At 34.4% G+C, this 24008-nt stretch overlaps 1 protein-coding gene across 1 annotated transcript in view; it reads right to left on the reverse strand.

Moving 5' to 3' along the window:
- Positions 1-24008, reverse strand: part of LOC149797526 (uncharacterized) — a 194012-nt gene that overhangs the window by 14866 nt on the left and 155138 nt on the right. Inside the window, exons 60-64 of the mRNA XM_089960770.1 lie at positions 15505-15706; positions 11592-11711; positions 7320-7424; positions 5820-5924; positions 4278-4382 (exon numbers count right to left, since the gene is read on the reverse strand). Of these exons, the coding sequence (XP_089816896.1) occupies positions 4278-4382; positions 5820-5924; positions 7320-7424; positions 11592-11711; positions 15505-15706 (637 nt within the window). The remainder of the gene's footprint in view (positions 1-4277; positions 4383-5819; positions 5925-7319; positions 7425-11591; positions 11712-15504; positions 15707-24008) is intronic.

Genomic DNA, 24008 nt, shown 5'->3' on the forward strand with positions numbered 1-24008 from the left:
ATCTTAACGTCGGCAGTGTAATCAGTAATTTAGTTGTATTCAGCTATAATTTGAGAGGATTTATGTATTTAATTTATTCATTGTAATTACAAAGTAATAGTTGGCATCATGACTAAATAACTATTTTGGATTTATTATGAATTTCTTAAATGGCATTCTGGATTATAAGATTCGGATATATCAAGACTTAGTATATTAGCACATTCAATGTTAATGGCAAATAATCATATTTATGACTTAACTTTATTAGGAACACCGCTGGAATTCATTTGGAAAATATTGCTATACTTTTGATGTAACTTTTATGACAATTTGGGATTTAAGTCACAATACGATAAGTTCGTTTCTTAAACTGTCATTTTGTATTCAAAAGAAACAAAATATTTGTTGAATTACTGAACTTGTTAAATTTCGCTCTGTTCTGTTTTATAGCGTAATACGTTAGAGCCCTAACTAGAACAATAGATAATAAATAGTACTATAATATCTGATTTGAGAAGAATATATATGTACTGTTATTAGAATATATTATTCGTAGTATATTTTGGTGTCACATCTCTATTTCAATATCTGATGTGACATGTCTCTCTGTAGCGTATGCTGTTACTTTTATACCTTCTCCATCTCACATATGGGTGTCAGATGTCTCTCTCCCCCTCGATACATGTATATTTATGGATGTACGTATAAAATTCCTTACGATCAAAACATAAACTAATAACTGCATCCAAAGCAACTTTTTCTTTCTTTCAATTTAGACTGTAAGCTCTAAAAATTACCCGATAACAGAGGATTCGACTGTTTAATTCAAATAAAATCATTTTTAAAGAAAATATCGAACTGCACTATGTGCTTTCAAATATAGTTTATATGTATCTTTTCTGATGCCATAATGTGAGTCGCATCATAGATGTGTTTGTGTATGAGTGTGCATGAATATATTAATGTACGTATATACATATATATATATATATATATATATATATATATATATATATATATATATATATATATATATATATATATATATATATCTGAAATACAAAAAAATACTATTATACAGGTTTTAATTCGTACTCTACGTAGATTCGAACCCAGGTCTGCGAGCAAATCGCACACATCGCCTTCCCTGCACACACCAGTCCATATTCCATCACGACTAAGCAAACATAGGCAAATAGTATGCAAATGAGTCAGTGTTATATGCAATTATTTATATAACCTTGATTTATTTCATAGGAATGACTATGTATATAAATATACGAGTTTTAATTACTAGGTCGTCATGTGAGTGTGTCTGCTACACACGAGAGCATATAACACCGACTCATTTACATCATTTTTTGTGATATGTGCTTAGTCGTGATGAAATATGGAATGGTGTGTTTAGGCAAGGCGATGGGTGTAATTTACCCGCGGACCTGGGTTCGAATCTCAATAAAGTAAGAGTTAAAATTTATCCAGCCTGTATGATAGTATTCTTTATATTAAATATGAATTATGCCTACTATTATCAAGCATTTTCCCATATAATCCAGGGAGAGAACTTTCCCTTATGTCTGTTGTATATGTATAATTCTCTCTCTCTCTCTCTCTCTCTCTCTCTCTCTCTCTCACACACACACACACACACACACACACACATACTCATTCTCTACAAGCATATCAAAAGCCTGGAAATCAAGATGTGCATGATCAAGTTGCTTGTGCAGGTACAGAGGATGCCTAGGAATGGACACCCAAGTCATTAGGATGGACAAGAGCTGGTAAACGCAAATTTAGAAGACTACACATAACATGACGAAGGACCGTGATGACAGAGCTGGAAGAGATGGGGCTTTCTTGGGCCGAGTTATAAGCCATTGTTCAAGACCGACGTAGATGGCGGAATATAGCTGCATCATGGCGTCTCAGACAGGACGAAGATGACTAACTAATGTAGATTGTTATGACTTCACGGTTATAAATTAAGTGACAAAGATAGCAAACCACCACATTTTGTAAAACATAACAAACAATTTATTTATTAGTGTTATAAAAATAAACTTGTATTTTAGAGGAACAAACAGTAAAGTAAAATAAATCTAAAATATTTCTGGAAAAGTTATATTAAAGTCCAAAAGAATGAAATAGTCTGTTTACATTTCAGCTCCACGAATTTAGTGGTCATCCAATAGTGTTGACGCGTCCAAATGACATTGCTGAGAACTCCTTGGAAAATTCACAATACTTCCAAACTAATATTATAATTCAATGTGTACTTTCTATTTCCACTGAATAAATCAAACAAATGGTTCTCCTCTGATATAATTTCTACATACAAATTAAAATATCTCTGCACTACTGCCTATGTGACAAATCGCAAATTTCCATTATCGTAGAAGAATACACACGATTTAACCCATTCAATTGTAATTGATTTAATTCTTACATACAAACTATCCATTGGGACAAATGCCAAATCTTGTCAAAATATGTAGTAACAATTTTATTATTTTTAATAACTATAATATAAACACATATACCAGCATCTGTTTATAGATCCCATGCAATATTACGTTCGTAACATCTTAAAATATCCCCGATGAACGTACGTCCAATAAATATATATATAGTTGTGTGTGTAAGCATGATATTTTGTGTGTGTTTGAGTAAGTGTATATTCTTTGTGTATATATTGTGTATATGATCCGCAAGAACAAACGAATAAACAAAGTTATCGACAGGCCACAATGTAGTATTTATTGTGACTTATAACCTTAAAGCATATCAACAGGAAAACACAGTTCAGTATACACTAACATATCTCATTAAAACAAAAAGAGGTATACATGGCTAAATACGAGTGGTTTTTACTGTACATAGTATGTTCAACTTTGATAAAAGCATGCATAGAGAATGCCTAAGAATGGATACACAGTTTACTCCGATGGACACCAGCTAGTAAGAGCACATTCAGAAGAGCACAGATATCTTGACAAAGGACAGTGATGACCAAGCTGGAAGAGATGAAGCTTTCTTGGGGCGAGGCATTACCCATCACTCAAGACAGAACCACCTAGTAAGCGCACATGCAGATGACCACATATAACATGACTAAGGTCAGTGAGGATCGAAGTGGAAGAGATGGGGCTTTCTTGTGGCGAGGCATAAGCATTTGCTCAAAACCGACCTAGATGGCAGAATGTAGCTTCCGTCTGGGGTCTCACATAGGACGAAGAGGACTAACTAATGTAACAACCACGCTTTGAAAAACGTAACAAATAATTTATGTGTCAGTGTTATAAAAGGAAAATCTAAGAGGAACATACATTAAAGTAAACTAAATATAAAAAATCCTGAAAAAGTTATATTAAAGTCAAAAAGAATGATATTTTCTGCATTAATTTCAGCTCCACAAATTTAGTGGTCACCCAGTAGTGCTGACGCTTCAAAATGGCATTGCCCAGAACACCTTCCAAAATTTACAATAGTTTTAAGCTAATGATTTGATCCATTGCACACTTTATTTTTCCACTGAACAATTCTAACAAAAGGTTCTCCTTTCATATAATTTATAAATACCACTTAAATATCTCTGCACTAATGCATATGTGACAAATCGCAAAATTCCAAAATCGTAGGAGAACTCAAACGATTTAAAACATTCAATGAGAATTTATTTAATCTTTACAAACAATCTCTCTAATGGGACAAAGACGAAATCTTGTCAAAATATGTACTAATAATTGTATTATTTTAATAAATATAAACACATACGTAAGCACCTGTTCACAGATCCTACGGAATATTATGTTCGTAACATCTCATAAGAACCCCAATGTACGTACGTGAACACCACACACACACACACATACACACACACACACACACACACACACACACATATATATATATATATATATATATATATATATATATATATATATATATATATATATATATATATATATATATATATATATGTTTGTGTGTATGTGTGCCATTTTGAGAATGTGTATTTGTGTAAGTGTCTATTCTTTATGTAGATATTTACGTATAAAATCGGCGAGAACAAACGAAAATCAAAACTTGTCGAGTTGCCAATATGTAGTATTTATTATGACTTAAAATCGTAAAGGATATAAAATGGGAAGCACAGTCCAGTATACATTAACATATCCCAAAAAACAGACAAGCTATACATGGCTAGAAACGAGTTAATTTGACTGTACATAGTATGTTTAATTTCTGTAAAAATCATGGATATAAAATTAATATTTGCATTATATGCTTACATATGAAGCTTCGTCGGTTTGGGTGTCATTGTCACACATGTCTTTGACAGATAATCCCTCATATACTGGACTTGAACTACGATCCTTTTTTTCGGATGTTCCTTCCTATAGAGAAAAGAGCATTGCGTTGATAAATAAGACAAGGTAGTATATGGTATAATATACCTACTTAAGTGTAAGCAAGACATTTGCACAGACAAGTTAATATTAGTACACCTGATCAGAGACGAATATGGGTACGTATTTCTCTCTGGGCACGTACAGATAATGCGTAAGAACGGATACCCAATTAACTCCGATGGACACCAGCTAGTAAGTGCAAATGCAGCAGACCACATATAACACGACGAGGGACAGTGAAGACCGAGCTGGAAGAGGTGGGGCTTTCTTGGGGCGAGGCATAAGCCTTTGATCAAGACCGTCCTAGATGGCGGAAGGTAGCTGCCGCCTGCAGTCTCAGACAGGACGAAGAGGACTAGCTAATGTATATTGTTACGACTTTACGGTCATAATTGGAGTTACAGAAAGTAACAAAACAACCACGCTTTAAAAAACGTAACAAACAATTTATGTATCAGTGTTATAAAAGGAAAATCTAAGAGTAACATGCATTAAAGTAAACTAAATCCAAAATGTACCTGAAAAAGTTATATTAATGTAAAAAAGAATGACATTTTCTGTATCAATTTCAGCTCCACAAATTTAGTGGTCACCCAATAGTGCTGACGCTTCAAAATGGCATTGCCCAGAACACCTTTTCAAAATTTACAATAGTTTTAAGCTAATGATTTGATCCATTGCACACTTTATTTTTCCACCGAAGAATTCTAACAAAAGGTTCTCCTCTCATATAATTTATAAATACCACTTAAATATCTCTGCACTACTGCCTATGTGACAAATCGCAAAATTCCAAAATCGTAGGAGAACTCAAACGATTTAAACCATTCAATGAGAATTTATTTAATTTTTACAAACAATCTCTCTAATGGGACAAAGACGAAATCTTGTCAAAATATGTACTAATAATTGTATTATTTTAATAAATATAAACACATACGTAAGCACCTGTTCACAGATCCTACGGAATATTATGTTCGTAACATCTCATAAGAACCCCAATGTACGTACGTGAACACCACACACACACACACACACACACACACACACACATATATATATATATATATATATATATATATATATATATATATATATATATATATATATATTTGTGTGTATGTGTGCCATTTTGAGTATGTGTATTTGTGTAAGTGTCTATTCTTTATGTAGATATTTACGTATAAAATCGGCGAGAACAAACGAAAATCAAAACTTGTCGAGTTGCCAATATGTAGTATTTATTATGACTTAAAATCGTAAAGGATATAAAATGGGAAGCACAGTCCAGTATACATTAACATATCCCAAAAAACAGACAAGCTATACATGGCTAGAAACGAGTTAATTTGACTGTACATAGTATGTTTAATTTCTATAAAAATCATGCATATAAAATTAATATTTGCATTATATGCTTACATATGAAGCTTCGTCGGTTTGGGTGTCATTGTCACACATGTCTTTGACAGATAATCCCTCATATACTGGACTTGAACTACGATCCTTTTTTTCGGATGTTCCTTCCTATAGAGAAAAGAGCATTGCGTTGATAAATAAGACAAGGTAGTATATGGTATAATATACCTACTTAAGTGTAAGCAAGACATTTGCACAGACAAGTTAATATTAGTACACCTGATCAGAGACGAATATGGGTACGTATTTCTCTCTGGGCACGTACAGTTAATGCGTAAGAACGGATACCCAATTAACTCCGATGGACACCAGCTAGTAAGTGCAAATGCAGCAGACCACATATAACATGACGAGGGACAGTGAAGACCGAGCTGGAAGAGGTGGGGCTTTCTTGGGGCGAGGCATAAGCCTTTGATCAAGACCGTCCTAGATGGCGGAAGGTAGCTGCCGCCTGCAGTCTCAGACAGGACGAAGAGGACTAGCTAATGTATATTGTTACGACTTTACGGTCATAATTGGAGTTACAGAAAGTAACAAAACAACCACGCCTTAAAAAAACGTAACAAACAATTTATGTATCAGTGTTATAAAAGGAAAATCTAAGAGTAACATGCATTAAAGTAAACTAAATCCAAAATGTACCTGAAAAAGTTATATTAATGTAAAAAAGAATGACATTTTCTGTATCAATTTCAGCTCCACAAATTTAGTGGTCATCCAATAGTGCTGACGCTTCAAAATGGCATTGCCCAGAACACCTTTTGAAAATTTACAATAGTTTTAAGCTAATGATTTGATCCATTGCACACTTTATTTATCCACCGAAGAATTCTAACAAAAGGTTCTCTTCTCATATAATTTATAAATACCACTTTAAATATCTCTGCACTACTGCCTATGTGACAAATCGCAAAATTCCAAAATCGTAGGAGAACTCAAACGATTTAAACCATTCACTGAGAATTTGCTTAATTTTTACAAACAATCTCTCTAATGGGACAAAGACGAAATCTTGTCAAAATATGTACCAATAATTGTATTATTTTAATAAATATAAACACATACGTAAGCACCTGTTCACAGATCCTACGGAATATTATGTTCGTAACATCTCATAAGAACCCCAATGTACGTACGTGAACACCACACACACACACACACACACACACACACACACACATATATATATATATTTGTGTGTATGTGTGCCATTTTGAGTATGTGTATTTGTGTAAGTGTCTATTCTTTATGTAGATATTTACGTATAAAATCGGCGAGAACAAACGAAAATCAAAACTTGTCGAGTTGCCAATATATAGTATTTATGATGACTTAAAATCGTAAAGGATATAAAATGGGAAGCACAGTCCAGTATACATTAACATATCCCAAAAAACAGACAAGCTATACATGGCTAGAAACGAGTTAATTTGGCTGTATATAGTATGTTTAATTTCTATAATCATCATGCATAGAAAAGTAACATTTGCATTATATGCTTACATATGATGCTTCGTCGGTTTGGGTGTCATTGTCACACATGTCTTTGATAGATAATCCCTCAGAAACTGCACGTGAACTATGATCTTTTTTTTCGGATGTTCCTTCCTATAGAGAAAAGAGCATTGCATTGATAAATAAGACAAGGTAGTATATGGTCTAATATACCTACTTAAGTGTAAGCAAGACATCTGCACAGACAAGTTAATATTAGTACACCTGCTCTGAGGCGAATCTGGGTAAATATTTCTCTCGGGGCACGTACAGAGAATGCGTAAGAATGGATACCCAATTTACTCCGATGGACACGAGCTAGTAAGTGCAAATGCAGCAGACCACATATAACATGAAGAGGGACAGTGAAGACCGAACTGGAAGAGGTGGGGTTTTCTTAGGGCGAGGCATAAGCCTTTGCTCAAGACCGTCCTAGATGGCGCAAGGTAGCTGCCGCCTGGAGTCTCAGACAGGACAAAGAGGACCAACTAATGTATATTGTTATGACTTTACGATCATAATTGGAGTTACAAAAAGTAACAAAACAACCACGCTTTGTAAACTATAACAATTTATTTATCAGTGTTATAAAAAGAACGTTTAAGAGGAACATATAGGAAACTAAATCCAAAATGATCCTGAGGAAAACTATTAAAATTCAAAAGAATGAAATGTTCTGTATAAAGTTCAGCTCCACGAATTTAGTGGTCAGCCAAGAGTCCTGACGGGTCAAGATAGCTTTCCCCAGACCTTTTTTGAAATTTCATAATAGTTACAAAAATAATATTATAATCCAATGCGCATTTTCTATTTCCACTGAATAATTTAAACAAATGGTTCTCCTCTCATAAAATATCTAAATACAACATAAAAAATCTCTGCACTACTACCTATGTGACAAATCGCAATTTTCCAACATCGTAGAAGAACTCACACGATATAAAACATTCAATGGGATTTAACTTATTTCTTACATATAACCTCTCCAATGGGGTAAAGGCCAAATCTTGTCAAAATATGTACAAATAATTTTATTATTTTTAATAAATATAAACACATACGTAAGCGTCTGCTTATCGATCCTACGCAATTTTATGTTTGAAGCATCTTAAAACGGCCCTTCTGCACGTTTGTTAAATCTTCAAATCCATATATATATATATATATACATATATATGGGTACGTATGTGTGATATTTGGGTATGTGTGATTGTGTAAGTGTATATTCTTTGTGTATATATTTATGTGTTATATATTTATGTGTATGGTCCGCAAGAACAAACGAATAACAAAAGTCGTTCAGTGGCCACAATGTAGTATTTGTTATGACTTATAACCTTAAAGTATATCAGCTGGAAGCACAGTTCAGTATACACTATCATATCCCAATAAAACAGAAAAAGCTATATGCATGGCTAGATACGGATGTATTTGACTGTATATAGTATGTTTAATTTTTATAACATCATGCATAGAACATAAATATTTGCACTATATGCTTAAATATGAAGCTTCCTCGGTTTGGGTGTCATTGCCACACGTGTTATTGATATATAAATCATCAGATACTGCAGATGAACTAGAAAAAAAAAACTTTTTTTTGGATGTATAGGGAAAAGAGCATTACGTTGCTAAATAATACAAGTAGGATATGGGCTAATATGCCTATGTAAGTGTATGCAAGACATTTGCACATACAAATTAATATTAGTATTGGCTAATTTGAGATGAATATGAGTACACCTCTCTCTCTCTCTCACTCTCTCTCTCTCTCTTATATTGCTCCAGAAACAAAGACTCTCTCTCTCTCTCTCTCTCTCTCTCTCTCTCTCTCTCTTATATTGCTCCAGAAACAAAGACTTCCATAGGGCACAATGAATGCGTTTTAGTTTATTAAGCTTAAATATTCTTAATACTATTCAGGAACTTCAATGCATCATAAAAAGCATATGCACATTAATTAGGAATATTCGCTCTAACAAGAGCTGAATGTAGAAGATGTTGCCAGTCACTCTATGTTAATTTACTTCACAATCATACATTGAACATCTCTACTTTTACCATTTGCATACATATGTTACATATACTTCGTCTGTTTGGGTGTCTCTTTCTTGTATCTGATAGATAATCACGCAAACATCCCATGTGAAATATAAACTTCTTACACGTCTGCAGGGCACACATGCTAAATACAAATAATATTACCAAATCTGACTTGACATTACCATATGTATACTGTTGTTAATAATGTATATATATATATATATATATATATATATATATATATATATATATAGAGAGAGAGAGAGAGAGAGAGAGAGAGAGAGAGAGAGAGAGGAGAGAGAGAGAGAATACAAATCATATGGCGCATAACAGTCCTTTCATGTGCACTGTGTGCAGCATTGGGTAACGTGTGTCAGGGATTGAATAAAATAAAAGCAATACAGTGACAACGAACAATGCAAAACTAGTATCTAACTAGCCTGAGCCCTTTTTACTCTTAATTAGTCTTTTTCAAAAATTTACATGGCTGTTTCTACAGGAATTAAAACTTTAAATGTATTATGTTGCAACTAGTTTATTTCAACTTGTTGCGGATGCTGGGAAATAACTGTACTGACCCAGAAATCGATGATCCATAACGACATCTTTTTTTGTGAAAATTTATGTATGTGCAAATTATATCTCGGATATTTCATTGCTATAGTAGATGCTATTAAGCAAATGTAGAGATTTGATTAAAAAAAATATGTCGGCTGTAAAATATAATTGTATTTGTGCATGGTTGTCCTTTTCAAGTCTTCTTGTTTGCAATGTTCTAAGGTGGCGTATCCAGTAAGATTCCTTTTCTTTCCTGGTTTCGGAGCTCCAGTTTGGGTTGTGGGCAATTGCAATATGTGTGCTATCACTGAAAGTGTGGCCAGGGGAGGAGAAGTGTTCTCCAACCGGCCTTCTGTACAGCTTCTTAGTCATCCAATCAGATCTATGAAGGTTTATCCGTCTCTGTAGCTTTTCCGTTTCTCCGACCGTACGTCCAACAACTATAATAATAGTTGTCAAAACTGCACTGTAAATTTCACCTTATTCAAAATATGTTCAAATTCGGATGTGAAGGGTTTAATAGATAACAAATCGCGAACAAATAATTCTTTGCAGGTTCCGGTGTTCAGATATGGCTCATTTTATAATCATTTCCCTCGATAATTATTCTAGGTCTGATATATCGGCAGCGATATTAAGAACAAAAACAATTTGTTCCCATTTATGCAGCATTGTAAATTTATGGACATTTGCGGGTTTAGAAAAGATGGTAAGCCAAGGAATCGTTGTGATGTTGATATTGTTTCTCTAAAGCAATTTGGCTGACGTTCGTTGCAGTATTTACTTAGCATAAATCTATTATATATTAATTCTGGTTCATTTGGGGCTTTTTGCTTGTATAAGTTACCTTCAGACATAGTTTATTCATTTTGCGAATTTTATATATTAGGAACATCTTTCAATGGTGTTCAAAAACAATTTGTTTAGTAGGAATATAAATATTGAAATAAACTGAGTAAAACTGTTCATCATCCCTTTTCAAATGAAACGTAAACGTTGTTATAATACTAGTAAGAAGAAGTAATTTGATATATACATGCTCCTACGTGGTCATTCTTAAATTCGTCAGACTTGAAACTTTTACTTTATGCATTAAAGAACGAACATGTTTAGAAAGGGTAAGAATTTGAAAATAAGCTTATGAACACACATAAAACGAGGCATGTATGCATGCCATCTGTGTAGTAAAAGATAACGAAACAGTTCTGGCGGTCCGTCCTACTGAAAGGCGATTTTATCGCAGTTTAAAAATAGCAAACATATTTAGATTTTGCATAGTCTTTTTTATAGCTAAATACAAAACTGAGATCATACAGAATCCGCGAATTGAATTTGAAATATGGAGAATCCGTAACAAACGTAGCATTATCTTGATGCATTCTGGCAATAATTGTTAGTGGTTTACTTCTAACATTTATTCCATCGCACTCGCTTCTAATTATTATTTTAGGAAACATGTTGTACAATCCGTCTTTTTATGTATCCATCTACCTGTGTATCCGAATGTTCCATACACACAAACCAAACTTTTCAAATCTTGGCATGCCCAGGTTTACTACCACCCAACACAGTTATCCATGCTCCCAGCTTAAATCACGCTCTGACTTGTAATATAACTAAACTAGTATTAAAAGTAAATAACGCAATACATGAAGCAATTAATAAATCAATAAACTATACCTGTGAATCCGTGTTTATCCCTGATGGGACATGTTCTTGCTTGAAATCGATGGTACTGGCAACTAACTTCAGGGACTCGTATCTATCCCAAGTTATTTCTTTGCATTTGCGAAATGCATTCTAGCAATAAAAAAAGACCAATGCGTATATAAAATTTCTCACTCCGTTTATACGTTTGATGCCGTGCATTAATAAGATCATTTAACTTAAACTAGCCTCTAAGCATTACTTGATTCCTGGAAAGCATCCCATATTAGCAGCCCATACTTGCATCCAAGATAAAATAAGTAAATCAAAAGGTTAGGGCATACCTGACACAGTTGTTACGTGTTTAAGCTCTTGCACAAAGTAACAAGAGAAAAAGAAGACAGTAAGCTTTGTAAAATTTAACAGATAATTTCCCAAGAAAAACAAGGTAAAAACAAGAAAAAGAAAATCCAAAATTAATCCAAGAATTAACAAATAGAAGACATATTATTAAAAAGTCATAACATAAACTGAGTTCGAATCCCGAGGAAATCCAAATTGGAAAACTATGACGTCTGTTGTAACCTGTGAAGTGCTGCAGTGTCAATAGTATCTCGTTAAATTACAGAACATATTATTCCAGTTTTTGAATTCTGTATAAATTTCGATAGATGTCTTTGTCCAAGAATTAATTTAGATCACTAGTATTTCCAAGGAAAAGAATCACGTTTCTTTAAACTAAGTTGAAGAAAATAAAATAATTAGCCTAAACTGGACAAGCATAAAACAACAAGATGTTTCCAGTGTTAAGGAACAAATGACAATTTTTTCTCAAAACATTAGTAATAATTAGTAATGCAACGCAATACAAATTGCCGGATGAGGTCAAGAGTTCATCCTTCTGGGAAAACCAAAGAATGTAACAATAAACACATGTAATTTGTCACGTACTCAAAGTATGGCCTTGATGCCACTTGATGAATCTTACTCTGGGAACGTTTTAAAAAATAAAAACGTTATTTACCAGAAACTATCACTAGTTCTGAATGAAGGTCAAAAACTAGGTCAACATTAGATATAATGTTTCTATAAAGTTATTTACGTCAAATATATAAAATATCTGTCAGAACTGAACCCTATTTTACACGCATTTAAAATAGTATATAATGGAATTTTAAAAAAATTAAAACTAACAAACAAACAATTAAATTAAATCAAATATAAATTAAATCAAATATATATATAACACATCAAAGTTGTAATTTATTTCAATCGGAAAGATGAAAACAGCCAAGTAAAGAACAAATTGTATACCTGTCAATGCTGGAGAGCCAAATTTGTATTTCTAGTCTTCCGAGGTTTAATTTAATGTAATCGTTTTATATTTGCTAAATTGTGTAAAACGTACTTACAAGAGTAGGTAAGCAATTCCATATACAAAATATAGTTGTAAATATTAATTAAACATCATATGAGGCAGAAAACAAAACGAATAAAAACAAAAAAGTTTGCTGATAAGTAAAAAATAATTATTGGAAAATGGAAAATAAACATTCTCAATGCATATAAAAATTAGTGCTACCAAATTCCAGCAAGAATAGCATGAAGTAAATGCTGCACCTACAGCAATTATCAGTTGGTCGTGGTACTTTCTTAGAAACGAAAATAATGATAATAATAATAATAATAATAATAATAATAATAATAATAATAATAATAATGATAATAATAATAATATTTTTAGAACGTTAGTTAAACTGACTTGTATCTTTATTGTTCTTTTGAGAAACTTTGAAGATATTCTAATTGGGTTCCACTTTTGAGTTCAGCTTAGCAGAAACAGAAGAGTAGGGAGTAAATAGCATCTTTTTTGCACAGATTTGAATATAAAGTTTTTCATTATGTTGTACTCGGGTAATTGCTTTTCTTATCTATAGTGCCCTTATCCACCCACATAAATAGTTATATCACGTCTGATTGGATTTTGGTAGCCATCTAGTTTAATATCATATATGCCAATATAATTATCGAGACGAGATTCCGTTATGGCAATGAAATAAAGTCATCGCAAATCTCTGCAAGAAATTGACGTTGATGTCTGAGATCACTGATGATTAAATTAATAAAGGAAACTGCGTCATCTGTTCGTACCAATACAGTGAATTTAGACTGTAAGGACCTGATGTATCAGAATGAGATGGATCTGGCTTTAGTTCGACATAATCTGCACATAACAATGCTGAAGTGAATCAATATAGATACATTATGTAGCATAGCAATAGTATACATGGTGGGACATGGGACTTTAGCCTAAAAAAGTAAATAAAACTAATGAAGAGGTATTAAATAAATGAATATATGAAGAATATGTCTTTAACCCCTAGGATTGTTAAACTATTTGTAAAATTAACATCGTCATGTAGTAGTATTTTTACTTCTGTTGCAGTCTCGCTCGAAAATAAAAAGCCCTATATGAATTCTGCGTAAAAGCAATAATGCTAACTAGGACTGAAGATAACAGCTCAAATAATTCAAAGGTCCTACTGTACGTGATTCATAATTTGGGTTTAGTTTTGTCCAATGAAAAGAAAGACCAGAAGCAAAGATAATAAAACACATTAAATAAAGAGAACTGAAATCAAACCTGTCGTAGGGATCAATGAAAACAACCTCTGTGCTAAGCAGGTGGTTGAGGTTCAAATCAATGGCCAAATACAGTAACAACGCGCCTTAAAAAGTACTAAATTATATTTATATGTGTGTACACACATAAACCTGGATGCATGCATACAGGTGTGGTCACGCATATATAAATAAATACATATATACAGATACTTGATTAAATAATACGTGCAATAGTTAATGACATTTGAGAAGAAAACCGAGAAAGAGGGAGAGAAAGTTTAACTGTCATCAAAATGTTTACATGTAGACCGCATCTACGTGGTGAATACACATTCATACAGTAAACGTTCTGCTTTTAGCATACTAATTTAGTACTTTATAAGATCATGATATTGAGGTCAAGCTTCGGTCTCAGTGTCATTTTGCTAGTAGTGAGATATACAAAGTTTAACTTTCTATATTGTATAAAAACAATAGTAGGAGATTTGAATTCAACCTGAAAATCTATTCATTTTAAACTATTATGATTGTTTCTAGCCAACACAAACTAGTATATCCCGCTCCGGTGGCCAAGTGGTTAGAGCATCCGCCTCGGATGTGCGAGGTCGTGGGTTCGATCCCCGGCCGAGTCATACCAAAGACTTACAACAGTGGTACTATCAGCTGTCTTGCTTGGCGCTCAGCATTAAGAGGTTAGTGTTATGACTGGTCGGCCTGGTGTCAGGATAATTACACCATGCAACATATCTGCGACATGATGCCCCAGTGCTAGTCATCACTATAACCTGCCACACTGCAGGCATCGTAGCGATATGACTGAAAAATGTTAAAGCTACGTTAAAAATCCAAATCTCACATACACTCACAAATTATTATAGTAACCTAACATATAGTATCCTAAAATGGCAGAATTATCTTAAAAACATTCAAAGTATGTATGTCTTGCTTATACTTCTCATACCAAATGAAGAACATTTGTAAAGATATAGTTTATCCAAGTCAGATAACAGTTGAATTCTACAACAATGTCACAGTTACTCTTTCATAGTGAATCATAAAAAGAATTTACCGGATTTACTAATTCAGCATTATTTTCTTTTTGCAGATATGTGAACATGCGTACATACAAACGTGGATATATACATGTATTTATTATTTAAGTGCATTTACTGACCAACGCATTAATAATGTTTCGTGGAATTTAAACTGCGCGAACGCTCATAATACATGAACAACATACATAATATCTATTACTTTGACAGTTAACAATAAACGGGGAAATGTCTTGGTGTGCCGTTTAAAGATGTTATAATTTCATTACCATTAAGATCTTAAGAAGAAATGTGATAGCAGCCTCATCAGTGAGACTCGTTCCTTCTGTCAATTCCTCAAAGGCATCTGTCCATTCGTTATCATACAGTTCGGAATACATTTCCGATAGCTTTGTTGGCCTATCAGCATCACTCAAATCCGCAATGTTGACGTTGTCATGTGTTAGTCGATCTCCTGCAATTTTGCTTAACCTGAAGGAAAATCGTATAATAAGCATTGCGCGTATATCTATTTAGTGGACCATTTAGCCTTTGAAAGGATACAAACCATGAAAATATTATATGCCACAAGAAGTCAATTTATTACGCTTTAATAATTCTAATGAATTTGTTTCCGGTAGGTAAGAAATAGTAAATATGTTAGTTTTTGGGAGCCTTGCCAACAATATTCATGTTTTAGAAAGAAACATTTATGTTTTATATGATATGGTAGATCATTGAACCCAGCCGTTTGATGATTTAGCTGTAAACGCAAACTCTTAACGTCAATTGGACACAAATATTGACTATAATTAATCTCAGCCAAGGAAATATTGCAGCGTACGTCTATGACTTCAGCTGCAAAGGGTATTTTATTTGTGGTTCATTAAGTTCAAAATTATTAGTTATACTCCAATCACGGCGGTTAAATATAGATCATACACCCTAGCATCGAACACTGCTGCATGATATTTATTTCAATCATTAATCGTCGACTACTGGTGCAGCATGTTCTAGAATAATGCAGCGAATTCATCCTAAATTGTATATACTTCGCCATTTAGCATAATTTTATGACCTATAGCCTATATTTCTGAAATCTAGCATACTCAACTCGTTTTCCGTCTCCAAACAGTTTCTAAACATAAAGTTATGTTTCGCATTTGAAAACACCTAGTGATGCTGGCCTCAAATACATGAATGGCAAAGGCTTTCAATATCCTTCATTGAGAAGATTCCATAAATATATTTACCTCAAGCATGTAACATTACCCGTATCAAAATCACTGAAGTGAACCATGCAAGCACTCTAAATTTTTTAAGTATACTGTTAGACGAAAAGATACAAAATAAATCAATATGAAACTACTTTATACCATGTCAACTATGACTTGCAATCCATTTGAATTAAATAAGGAAACTTAGTCAAGATAGCTTGTATTCGTTACGTTCAGCGTAATAACTGATGTAGTACCGAGACACTTTGAAAGAATTATCACGTTCTGATCAGTCTATATATGTATTTAGTTAACGTTTTGTGAAAATAATTGCAAAGACCAAATCACAGACTCAATACCAATATACAAGGTGTACTCAGGTATAACTTTAAAATGGGGAAATGTTCGATGAAATATATAGGAAACAGTTACATTATAGACCTAGTCGGTTTTTAAGCAAGTACAGAGACTATAAACGTTTCTCCTATTGTAGTTTTATATACGTTACTGCCTTGTATCCCCTATGAAGGTTTGATTCATTTATCATAAAAGCTACATACTAGGCTCAACTCTTGGATATTCATAATCCATGAAAACAAAGTGGTCAGACGCAAACACGTTTTTAAAGCTGTATATTTTATGATTATACGCAGCAAAAATATATACTAGATCGATTGATATTTAGCTACATAATATTCTTACTGTATTTACACGAGTCAGCACGATCCATTGGTCCCCGATTGGCAGATTGGTTTAAAGCGCTTACCGTTACGGATCATTGCCATCTCGTTTCTGTCTGCGTGGGTTCGACTCTCTGTATCGCCTAATGTGGGTATGTGAGAAAGCTTGCCAGTAGCTTCTCGTGATTTGTGGTTCCTTCCGGAGTTCTCCTGGGTTCTTCCTCCACCGTTTATACTGGCCGCCATTTAAAGTCTATCTTATGCTGAAAAATGGCGTTAAGCCCTACAAGAACAACAACAACAATCAAACAATCAGTAGTCAGCTCATTTTTAGTCCTAAAATTCAAAACGATAAAAGGTATTCTTTTTGAATCAAGCGATGTATTAATTTCGACGTGCAAAATACTCACAGCAAAAAATCATAAACACGCTTATGTATACGAAATCAAACATAATTTAGTTTTCCTAATATAAAAATATCTGGGTTATTTACTGTTGACAAGCTTTCAAATATATGATAAACCTAATTTACTACTTCATGGTTATGTGTGTTCACTATTACAGGTGGAGGATATGCATATTATCATAAAATAATAATTAAAATTATTAATTGTTTCGATATTAGTTTTCAATGGGGAGAGTGCGCGCATATATTTTTCAGTACCTCGCAGTCGGTATTAGTGTTATGCTATCAAACACACTATTGCCGGTTTGAGCATAACTATCGGATAAAACTGTTTATTAATAATTGGGGATATACTTAAGTCCCTGCAATATGAAAATGAAAATGAATCGAGTTACACACGACTAAAATCAACTACAAATCGGTGGCACACAAATCTTTGAATGTGTATGATTTCCAGTTACCTCTAGGCTTATATTATGTCGTTTGGCACGCTAAGATCTCATTTGTGGTTAACTGCAATTAATGTAACTGATATGGACTGCAAACAATGCCTTCTTTGTAAGAATTCCATTAGGAAAACTTTACGATTAGTAGAGTGCCAATAATTTCAACTAACCAATTTAAAAACATAGCTCAAATTTACGTTATATTGAAGAAATACTGTTTTATATATATATATATATATATATATATATATATATATATATATATATATATATATATATATATATATATATATATATATATATATATATATATATGTAGAGAACACTGTAGATCGGTGCTTTTAACATTTGGAAAGAGTTTACAGAAATCTAAAATATTTTCATCGTTCTTTCCGACGACTGGAATATAAGCAATGTGGCCAAACAAATTAAATTCCTTCCGATTCTGAATGCATCATACATACTTATCAAAGAGAATCTGAAGATGTTATATACATTTTGGGCCACATAATCGGATCACACTGAGAAAAAATATTATCTTTGGTATGTTCATAGAACAGCATCGATGCTGGCTTGTTCAAATTGATGAGCAGAAAGAAACAGCAACTTAATTCATACTATGCAAGAAATAATGAATTTCGTTAAGTTGACTAAATCACATAGAACATCCGAAACGAGTGAATACTTTCTTGATATGAGCGAATATCATAGCAGTACTGACGAGCCCCAAGAGCAAATCAATTCCATACATGTTTTTGGTATTAATATAAAACTGGCATCCATATTCGCCGATGAACAGTATAGGTTTTACGAAACGGTAAGCGCCGATGCAGAATTAGAACAGCACGAGAACTTGAGAAATTTCCGAACAGCTTATTATCTGACATAAGAAAACAAAAACAATTGCGGACATTTACAATACGTTTTATAATAATGGATTCACACGAACAACTTCTTGCTATACTCGGGTTGGTGTAAAAGTCTGGGAAAGATTTTTTGAGCAAATGTGGACTGACTCCTTTCTGTTAGATAATGTATCATTCGGCAAGGGTACTTCACGATGTTGACCTCCATATGCGCACAATTAATTACTTGAGACGGACTGACAAGATTTCCTGTTACTATTGGCGGACCCCATAGGGTTTTGTATAAAATACCACTCAATGGCTTATTGCGAGATACAATCTATTATCTTAATGCCTTATGCACGATTATATATCAGTCTATCTCTCTCTTTCTCTCTCTCTCTCTCTCTCTCTCTCTCTCTCTCTCTCTCTCTCTCTCTCTCTCTATATATATATATATATATATATATATATATATATATATATATATATATATATATATATATTTCACTGGCTTTGGGAAGCAATAACTGTACAATTGTATTCATGGGAAAATATGAATGAACTACGGGAAAGTACATGATATTATGAATACTGTAAATCACATTTGCTCGCGTATCTTGTTAGAGCAGGTCCTACACTATGTCTCTAATGCGGCATCGGAGTCAAATCACGTAAGACCGTTTGTCTGCCTTGTGTATCCGTCTATCACTATTATCGAGGAAGTCCGCAAACATTCGCTGAACCCGTGACTGCACAAACACATGTGATTGCACAAACAAAACCACATGTGACCTGTGCACAACACCTGTTTTTGCACAGACACCCAAAAGAGACAGAAATAAATACAAAATAAAAAGGATTAGCGATTGAGGTTTCTGATCCTGCTAAAGCATAACCATTAGGTATTAACGGACTTTTCAATTAGATTTCCTCTTACATAATCATGCCAAATGTACGTATACAAAAATGGTTGCTAATACACCAATGGTACAATAACTCAAGAACTGTGTCCGTGCGAATGTAAGAAATGTAACAATAGCTGTCATACTTGAATAGTTAGGTATGTTCGAGGATGAACACAACTGTAGTTCTATTGCATCTGTAATTGTTACCTTGTCCGCTGAGAACGTAAATGAACTAGAACGTCGTCGCCATATTAAACATACCGCAGATGAAAAAGTACAGTAGTTAAATATACCCGAATTTAAGTTTCACATGTTTAGTGGCAAATTAGAAATTTACTTGGTAATTATCCAACGGACATATGAACTAGGAACGACGATCGACAACTGTTATCAAATATGATTCTTGAAATTACTCCTACGCTACAGGGCTCCGTTAATTATTGTATTAAGACGGATATCATCCTTAATGTGCAATTAGTTCTTTTATAATGTATGGACCAAATATCAAGCCCGATTTCATAACCGACAGAGCAAATACCACTGTAAAGATATCCATGTAGACCTTGCATGCATGTATTTATATACCAGCAGCTGCTCAAAGAATATGACTTTTACTGTGGTTGGATCAGTGACACACTGGAGTTGACAATATTGCTAGAACCTGTTAAAATATTTTGAGATTTACTGCACTACTGCCAAAGATGACAGTCCTTTATATCATATACGCGAACATGGAACGTCTCAACATTCTTGTGGTAAAGTCATTTATATCAACAACCATAGCACGACACAAGTAGCTAAATAAATCCCATGCGGGTTTGTTGTGCAAAGGTTAGGTGCGACAGGCAAAATAAGCCACCAATGAAGTATATTATATGGAATTCAGTTGCTGTGCTTCTTAAATCGATCGAGCTTATGGATTCGGCAACAGCTCTATTCACACTCAGACATGATTATGTCCAGTGATACTATTTGTGAGTTTGTGTGTGGACAATGCACACTGGTTCTATGAACGAGCTTTAGCTTCCCCCGATGAAAATTTATGTTCCGGTTCCCAAGATCATGATCACTGTCAAATCACTGGCGTGTAAAGAAGAGCTGTTCACAGTGCATGCAATCAGCAACTACGATTTTACTCAGGCAAAACGAAAAGTCCTGTAGAGCTTCATAACCTGCGCGATGATGATGGTCTTTTAATAATACCAGCTGTAGAATTAGCGTCAAAAGTACCATTAAGTGTTATTTCGAAAAGAAAATATTGAAAAATGAATGGCATTTAGACCAGGACAATAGCAGTTTATATGTTCGTTAAAGTTTTTGAATTTTTCTATAGACAAGCTAATGGGCAATCTGGCAGTGGAAAACAAAATATACTTGTCGCCATTGTCCCTTTAAAACTGACATGTTAACGAGAAAAAGTCTTCACTCATACAAATATATGAGAAATTGAGACTAGTTTACTGGAACTCATCTGCCATCCATCGAAGCATTTTATTCGTCAGTATCACTGGAAGGTATTTCCTAAAAAAAAACTATGCGAAGCCAAAAATGGTTTGACATGCATTCAATGCAAAATCATGCGTTAATATCATGATCTGCATCTTTGCATCGACGTGTTGTACATTGCTAGTGTGTGAAACATTTCGTTAGACTGCCATGCACGTGTATACGCTCGATTCAGTACATTACTTTTAATCACCTTGTTGAGTTGTTGTCTTTAAGCAAATTCTAGTTGGAATTGCTGACCGATATTGGCCTGTCTTTATTGAACGTACATAATGTGGCGGAAATTCTGAGAAGTGATATGTGCACGCAAACAACCCAAACTGAGACGAGAATGACCCCCTAATAAAGCATTGGATCTGTATGACCATAACCTTCATGTATAGATAACTATGCAGTCGTTACCTGATGATCGATTTCAGTTTATTGATCACACACATAGTCTTCCAAATACAAATACAATATAACAACAGCAACAGCACTGTAGTTCATATAACATACCCTGAACAGATTGTATTCGCCTTTAACGATTATACGCTGACACCAGAAGTATTGCCAGTGACTGCTGCTTGGTTAGCATCTCAGCAGTCTGCAATCGTGAATGAATTCGGACGTAAAAACGTACTGAATGCACAAAACGTGCACCAAGTCCCAGAACTAAATAAAAGTATGTATTACACGTACGAAATATGCAGTTGTAATTGCTATTGTGAATGCTTGTACATTGAGTGTAAGAATTACACCATCACGTTTAAATAGATTCAGGTGAGTACATATTAGCACACAGTCGCTACGAATGACTTTGAGAGAGATATCTTTAAATTGATGAACAATTCCGTATAAGAAAAACAATGAAGATTATACCAAAACTAATTCAAGCTGACCTTGTCCGTGATAGTGAATGAGACAAACTACGAAGGTACATGGCGGATCCGGCATTCGAATCTGGGAAGATATTTCATGGTGTGTTTCTGATTGTTTATATTGCAAAGCAAAATTGAGATTGACAACCAATTTATGTTTGATAGTCTGTGTTGAATATTTTGAAACTGCCAAGTACGAGATTTTATTTAAAAAAATCAACTCATTATGCCAGGATCGTGTCTAGATGCTTCACAACAAAATTGACTGTTGAATATAAGCAATGGTGACGTTGATTCAGCTACTGCAGGCATACTCACGAATGAATTTGACAACATCAAATATCCAGAAGAACACCTGTTGTTTAGTGACGCATGTAAAAAGGTTATTGGTAAGTTCAAGGACGAGTAATATGGTAAACTAATCGAATAATACTTGGGGCTGGGATTTAATATGTGCCCGATTTTGCTGAAAGTTGTTAAAATATGTCTTATTCAGCTAGTTAATATCCCAAATTGGTTCCGCATTGGGCATAAGGCTAAAGTTTATTTGGCCATATTTATTCAATTTTGGATAAGTCCTTGTTATGTTCGATATCATCTCTTCCATGCTGACGAAAGGTGCCAGCGATCATGGAACACTAATTTTTTGTTCTACTCAGTGCGAACTTTCTATTTTCCAAGAGCCCGAAGAAGTTAGCTATTTGCGACATAAATGCTAAGTGATGTATGATGTGTTCGTTTGTGCAACACTTGGTGAAAACCTGCCCCTTACCTTCGTGATCTTTCAGAGTGGAGATCATTCTTGCTAGAGTGATTCTCTCCACAACTTGATGTGAGATTTATTTACTTCTGAAGTCCTGTTTCATGCGGACATGCAGATTCCGTAGTTAGAATAAGAAAGAAACAACTGCCGTCGTGGTTGGTTGAGTAGATTAGGAAAATCTAAATTCTCCGAGGAGTTCCCGTTGCCAGATTGATGAGGTCGTTCATCAACAACTTCCCCCATTCAATTTGATATAATGAGATTTAGGCAACACCCTGATCATCTTGCCTTCGGTATCATTTTTTTAATCAAAGGTGTTGGAGGATAGGCGTGTGCATCCAGGCCGTTTCCAATCTATCGATAAAGTGTCGATAGCCCAGGCTTTGAGTTTGGCACTGGAGACATGAAGGTTGGGAGTTGTATAACTACCTTATTACAAACAGGTCAACCAACGGTCAGTCCCATCGGGTACAAATCTGAATGAATACAAAGAGATCAAGCAACTATTCCGCCTGTTTTAGATGATTGTATCGGAACAAAGATTCGCTTGGTATGTTAAGATATGATTCGTGGATTCGTTGTTGGCAACACAACTTTAGAAAGTCCTACATCATGATGCAAAGGTCCTGGTGCTTATTTCCTTCCTGTTGTATGAGATAAGTCAACAATATAGGACTTGATTCCTCCCTGTGATTTTAGATAAGTGACCAATGTTGTGGACATAATGAAAACTGCATTGCCATACAGACATTCCTGTCACCAATGAAAATCGTTCCCAATAGCCATCATCTCCAGAATCTCAATAAATGAAGATGTCATTCCTGTGGGGGAGTACGCACAGCTGGGTTTCCAAAAAGATGGTGCTAGGCGGGCTGCCCAGACTTCAGTACGTGCATTGGAGCAGACCGGCTGTAAGCCAAGCTAGTTTGCCTCAAGGCCGCAGATGATAACTCAGTTGTGTGGAGATGGTGAGAGGATGGTCCAGTAGGCAAACATTAGGACTCCACTCGGGCGGAATAATCAATGCAATGGGCGCAAAAGAGATTGACCTAGATAAATGAGGGCCGATGCTTCCTAGTAGGTGAAGGAATTCCAATGCGGATATAATTTCTCGAATATAAACGTGCTACCATGGTATGGATTTCCGTGCCCGATCCTGACGA

This window comes from Sinohyriopsis cumingii, chromosome 6 (genome assembly GCF_028554795.1).
Source record: "Sinohyriopsis cumingii isolate HCF-2022 chromosome 6, ASM2855479v2, whole genome shotgun sequence".
NCBI classification, from domain to species: Eukaryota; Metazoa; Mollusca; class Bivalvia; order Unionida; family Unionidae; genus Sinohyriopsis; species Sinohyriopsis cumingii.